This window comes from Thalia democratica, chromosome 5 (genome assembly GCF_965202585.1).
Source record: "Thalia democratica chromosome 5, ktThaDemo2.hap1.1, whole genome shotgun sequence".
NCBI classification, from domain to species: domain Eukaryota; kingdom Metazoa; phylum Chordata; class Thaliacea; order Salpida; family Salpidae; genus Thalia; species Thalia democratica.
This window is the reverse complement of record NC_139169.1, coordinates 41,715,319-41,721,891: the sequence shown is the minus strand read 5'-3', so window position 1 is coordinate 41,721,891 and position 6,573 is coordinate 41,715,319. Positions and strand designations below refer to the sequence as shown.

The 6,573-nt window shown below is 27.5% G+C and overlaps 1 protein-coding gene across 1 annotated transcript in view; it reads right to left on the bottom strand.

Annotated features, from left to right (window-relative positions):
* Positions 1 to 222: 222 nt before the first annotated feature.
* LOC145835800 (nucleoporin NUP188-like) overlaps positions 223 to 6,573 on the bottom strand; it is a 36,556-nt gene continuing 30,205 nt past the window's right edge. Inside the window, exons 32-37 of the mRNA XM_082943520.1 lie at positions 4,980 to 5,258; positions 3,047 to 3,133; positions 2,285 to 2,426; positions 1,881 to 1,999; positions 1,488 to 1,640; positions 223 to 493 (exon numbers count right to left, since the gene is read on the bottom strand). Of these exons, the coding sequence (XP_082799646.1) occupies positions 341 to 493; positions 1,488 to 1,640; positions 1,881 to 1,999; positions 2,285 to 2,426; positions 3,047 to 3,133; positions 4,980 to 5,258 (933 nt within the window). The 3' untranslated portion in view covers positions 223 to 340. The remainder of the gene's footprint in view (positions 494 to 1,487; positions 1,641 to 1,880; positions 2,000 to 2,284; positions 2,427 to 3,046; positions 3,134 to 4,979; positions 5,259 to 6,573) is intronic.

Here is a 6,573-nt window from a genome sequence, read left to right as displayed (position 1 = left end):
ATATAACAGTAAAGTTTTGCTAAACAAACTTATATGCCTTGATTTTAAGAAAATAAACCTCAAAGTTTAGCAAAACTTTACTGTTATATAAATCAACTTACTCTGTTTTCTTTCGATCACAGTTGATTTGATTAAGTTAGGATACATACTAAAAAATCTGAAATTTACTTCTAATTTAAGTCAGTTATTTATTTTATAACAAATAAAGTTTACATAACTCCCAACAGTATCTTATACAGTATCATTAATTCAATAAACGTATTCTAAACTGGTTGTTAAGCATTAAAAACGCAAAAAGCACACAAAATAAAAAATGTTCTAATTTCAAAAGTTAAAGAAGTTAATTCGAACTAGTCAGATGTTTGACAAATTGGTGTAGAAGTTCGGGCATTGTATGGGATGGTTGCGTCTGCTTGTTGGAAATTGTCGATAATGGTGTTTTCGCGGATTGGTAGAAACGTTGCCGCTTCAGCTCGGCTTTTGCGCATGAAGTCTAAAATTTTTAGCAAACTTAATATGTCTTGTTTTATCAAATAAGTTGAACTAAGAAGAATTATTTCATACTAACATAGACTTCTATATCAAATACTTTTAAATTGTATCAACTAAAATTTTGAAATAATTTTTTTTATTGAAGATTTGCTAATGTTGTGTTTGAGCGATTTACAATATCTGTCTTTATCTACAACTTTAATTAAATGTTTTATATACATAACATTATAGTTAAAGTTGTAGATAAAAAAGACCAGGGTTTCTTAAAGTAGGGCATATGGCCTCTTAAGGTCCATTTTAGAAATTCAGAGGAACATAAGCTGCAAAGGGGAAAGCCGTGAGTAGTAAAGGGTCATAAGGGGCCATGAGGCCTTAACTTGAAAATTACACTAGATATTATTTAGTTCAGATGAAGAAGAAAAAAAGTCTTAAACGTACTTAAGGTATATTTTTGAAAAATCATATTGAAAAGGGCCATAGCTTTTTTACTTCACAAAGGGGGTCTTAACAATCAAAAAATAGGAAGCCCTGATATAGACTATTTTTTGTCATTTAGTCAGTTAAGTCAGAAAAATATTTTTCGATGCAACTGTGAGAATTTTCTTTTAACTTTATCAACTAAAAAGCAACCATGAATTGCTTAAATGTTTTGAAGTGTATACGAAATCTCAAGTCATTTTATTTAAGACAAAAAAAAGGTGCTTAAAAATTATCAAACTTAATGAATATTTTTGTTGGCGAAAGTAGCTGACTTAAATACGAAAGCCAGTGAGACAACTATTTTACAAAAACAATAACAATTTGTTTAACTTATATGCTTATATTAAACTGAGGCGCTACTCTAAAGTCATACTTACATGATTTAAAAAAAGTATAACTAAAATTTATTAGATTTTATCAACTTAAGATTAGATTTTGTAAATAAAGTTTGACATAGTTGTTTAAATTGATATTTAAAAAATATTTGATTAAAAAAAAAATACTATCAAACTAACCATTTCATCAACGAGCTCTCTTTTAAGAAGTTGTTTGACGTTGATAGGTACTTGATGCGATTTGAGGTAGGTGAGCCCCTGAGACATGCATAACAACATTGACATGTCTCCGACGACCTCTAGTGTTTCAGTGTAAGTATCACGTGATTTTTTCTGTTGTTCGGAGAAAATTGTTTTAGTTGAAATTTTACATTTTTGTGTGAAAGTTAATAATGCAGACGCAATAAAATATGCATAAATAGAAAATAATAAGTAAAATATTTAAAATAAAAGTTGAAACTGTTTAACAAACTCACACAAAAGTTCCACAAAGTAAGAATTTAAAATGTTTTACAATTTAAAAGTATCCGATGTAGTGCAGATAAAACTATTTTATTCATAATTTAATATTACCTTCCTGGCAAGTCCATAAGCGAAAGTGGCGGCATTAAGAAGAGTTCCGAAAGTGGGTAACCCCCCATCTTGAATAGAAGGAGTTGTGAAATTTATTGCAACCAGCCGCGGGTAAGCATCTGTGACAAAACATTAGTTGACAAAAAACAACTAATTTTTAAACAAAAGTTTTAAGTAAAAAGTAAAAATAAAACATTATAGTCTTCATCTAAAAAGTTCTAGTCTTTTTAACAGTTTAAAATAATTACAAATACATAAATAAGACTTGTAAAAGCACTTTACATGTATTTAAAATTTTACTTGAGGCTTTATCTTTTGTCAGTTTTTCAAATCATAAAAGACTTTAATATTAAACAAACTAAGAAACTGATGATCAAATAAAAGAAAAGCCCTAAAAAAAAAACCTATATCGTCGATTTGGTCATTGCAAACATCGATGAAATTTGGTGACAGATTGTACATGAAAATGAGACAATTTGCCAGAATGTTGACTAATCTCCTCTGGTAATCTGACACTTCAACTTCACCTTCGTTTTCTTCATTCTCCTATAGACAATATTTGTTTTGCACTTTACAATTTAATATGCAATTTTTGACTGAAGTCATAAAAGACGTTGTCTTTATAAAAAAAACGTTCAAACTTTCATAAATGTTTTATTTAAACACATTTTCAACGTGAATGTAAAAAACTGTGTCAAAAATTATTTGTTTGTGATATACTTTAATAATCAAGTAATTTCTTATCAAGTAAGAATATAGTTTTTGTATTGTGTGTTTTTTATAAATTAAGTTTAAAATTTAATAACAAATAGTTGGATTAATAAGGTTTTGAAATTAAAAAATATACGATTTGCTTAGAAACTAGCTTTAAAATTTATTATTTGTTAAATCATAATATTAAGTCATGGGAATTAAAATATTGAGAAAAAAAAAAGCAAAACTAGCTTAAATTTTTTTTTTAATATATATACTTATAGTTTTTTTTGCGAGCAAAATTTAAAGTTCTAACTAGAATACAAGAAAATAAATAAAAAATAATAATTTTGTAAAATTCTAACAATGCAAGTCAATCTTAAAGTTTTCTTATTAACAAAACTAATAAAATTAACTAAATTTAATTACTTCACTTATACTTCTAAAAAGAATATAATTAAATAAAAACGTACCATGCTGAAACTGACACTTTTTTCACGACTAAACGATCTCTGGTTAGATTTGATAGGAGATAAATTCATTTTGCTGCCAATTTTGCTCTGTACATAAAGTTAAAATAAATTGTTATACTTTAGTTAGTAACTTTTATCAAGTCATAACGAGTTAGTTACATTTTTTTCTTTATAATAATTTTCCTAAGCAAAGGTTATTTTTTATAGTGATCAACTGATTGAGAATTACTATTTATTTTTTTAAACAAACTTAAACTTAGTGTAGTTGAATTCTGTAAGTGATCAAAATATTAACAAAACTTTACGCAACTAGTCTAAAAAACATACTAAAGCTTAAAAATAACTCTTAAGATTTTGCTAATTGAAAACTGATGTTTTATTGACATCTTTAAAACGAAGACAAGTTTTTAAAGTACGAAAATTATGTTAACAAACAAAAACTATTTTCTAAATTTAGTTTTACCAGGCAAGGGTGACAAACGACAACCTAATATTACTTGTTTAAGTTGGGTAGGTGTCAGAAAAGCACAGCGTCACTTTAGCACGGAGCGACATTTTAGCACAGGGTGAATTTCTAGCACGGAGTGTAGCTTTACATGTAGCTTCACTTAAGCACAATTAATACTTTTCAACTAATAAGTTAAATAACAAGTAACTTAATATTGAATATGTTTAAAATTGAACTTAATACAGTCAGCATCCTGTTGAGTACGCACTTTAGTCACAAGTGTTTGCAATTTTTTAATTTTAGATCTTTTAATTCTTTAAGATTAAGAAAATTTTAACAAAAAAATTAATACTAGCACTTTCGGAAGTCTCGTTTGAAAAATACTTGAATAATTTTTTAGTAAGAGTTTCAATTATTCTTTTTCTTAAAGTTTTAAAACAAAGCTAAACAGATAGAAAAACTTCTGTATGACGTTCATTTACCCTTGTCGTAGTTTATATATAAATTTTATAACACTTAGATAAGTATCAAAAAATGCTATGAGACACGTGCATGTATAAATAAGAGAAGCTTAACTTTTTTGTACTACGATATTTAAGGCTTTATTTACTTATAAATGAATTAATAGTCTATCAAGTTATGAGAGCTTTTAAAAAACAAAGGTAAGTTATTCATGAACTCTTATTATTATTTATATTTTAAATTTATTTTAAATTTACACTTAAAGTATAACCTTATCAAAATTTATTAAAGCTTATTAAGAAAAATATCAAAATATCTTCGTTAGTATTTTATATCTAAAAGAGTTAATAAATTTTGTAAAGTTTTATTTATTTTAATAGTAAAAAGTTAAGATCTGCTTTAAAATAACTAGTAATACTGTTCAAACACGTTGTTTTAGTTCAAACTTGTAACACATTAAAAGTTTTTCAGTTGTGACTAACTGACAAGTCCTAATAAGGACGAAACCGGTCTCCGTCTACCGAATGTTTGTGGTCCAATGATCGAACTGGTATGATCAAACCTTTATATTAAACTTGAGCTTGTCTCACGGCACACGAAAGTCCACGTTAAAGCTCTGATGTTTTTGTCGGTCAAATTAAAAGCTTGTTAACTTTTAATTTAAGTATTGCATTTCGTTTTAGATTTTTAACATAACAGTTCAAATAGTATATATGAGCATTATAAAAGAATCATGCAAAATAACTTTTGTGCTCACTCCATGCTAAAGTGATGCCGTGCAAAAGTCTCATTCTGTGTTAAAGTGTTACTAGGATTATGTTATTGTACTTTAGATTAAATATGCGGTTGAGTTAAAACTTTAAAAAAGATAACATTAAGTATCTTTTTAATTCAATTTCTGAGAAAATTTTAGTATGATATAAAATTATCTCATAGGTAGTTGCCCTGATGATGTCATCACGCGGCGCCAACTCAAATGAAAAAACCGACTCAATTTAAACCAAATCCGCAAAAATCACCAACCTTATCAAAATAATTCTTGTTAAATGTGATTGGGTGAATGAGGAAGGCCAGCGATGCGTGACAGGCGACTAGCACGTGATTGGTCAGTTCTCTGAACAGCGGCATCTGATTGGTTGAGGACGAGTAAGCGGCCACCGTGACTTGCACAAGCCTCGTGGTGATCTGCAGTTCGCGCAAGATGACCTTCCCTCGCTGTGACGTCACAGGGGGAGCGTTGTCAGGCTGTTGAGACGTCAGAACGGCTGATTTCACGGTGGCGTAGTCGAGCGCCCTCATGCACTACGAAGATTATAATAAATTAAACAAATACTGAGTGTAAAATAAGCTTAAAATTTAATTAAACTTCAAATAAGTTGATAGTTTAATAATTAACAAGCATAACTGGTTTTATTAAAGTATTACAATAAGAAAAAAAAAACTTTGACTCTGTAAAAAACAATGTTTAGTTTTTAATTGTACAGTTTATAAAATATCTTTTAGCATAAAACTGTTTCCATAACTGTATTTTTCTAATTTAAGTGCGATTTGAAATGTCATCATACAGGGTAGCTTTAAAATTTAACATTGTTTTAAACTTAAATCTAAATATATTTCAGGATTTATATACATACACAGAAAGTTTTAAAGTAAAACCTTCCTACAACACTTCCAGCGTAAAAGTAATTATTAAAAAACTCAAACTCAATAAAAAGATGTGGTTTGCATTTAAAAAATTTATTTAAAATACTGAGTTTACAGCAGCCGGTAAAGCTTATAAAAATCTTAATTTTAGAGTTCAAATCAAGTAAATAAGTTTAGAATTAACAAAAAATAATAATTGTTTTACACTTAGCTTTTTTTCTACATGCGATATTCTAATAGTTTTAGCGTTATTCGTTTTATCCAAAATAGATTTTTTGTTTTTAGAACTATCAAAGTAAAATTAATTGTGGACTCAAAGTTTATATTTAGTTTAATGATTTTCTTAGAGTTTTTTTTCTTAAAATATTCCATTCAAGGGCTTTGTAACTGCTTTGCTTATAATAACAAATAAAAACCAACAAGTTGTCCAAACAGGGAAAAATCCTACTTAATATTAGATATTTATCTCAAACCTTTAGTTGAAAACGACAATCATTGTAAAAAAAGGGGAAATTAGAGTCATTTTTATTTTACTTTTTAATATGGTGCGACAGCTAACAAACCACAAAAAAGTCTATATATGTTTCTTAGTTCTCTCACAATATTTAAAAAAAAAGTATAAAATAAACTTTTTTTTATGTATAACTAAAACATCTTTATTAGTCAGTAATATTCGATTTTCCTTTCTTTTTTTGACTAGAAAGAATACCTTAATTAAAGACCAAAACTGAAAAATACATATATGGCCTATATCTTAATAAATACTAAGTTTACGTATTAAAAAAAAGAAATTGACTAATAAAGTTTAGTTCACTAAAGAACATTAAAAAAACAGCAACAAATTAAATTCATTTTTTGAGATATGCTGCTAGTACTAAAAAATCGAAAATCTCCCACTTTTATGGGCTCTAGCACCCAGCTCGAAAAAAACATAATTTATTTTTGTTTTATCATTTAGCTATCAAATTCTATA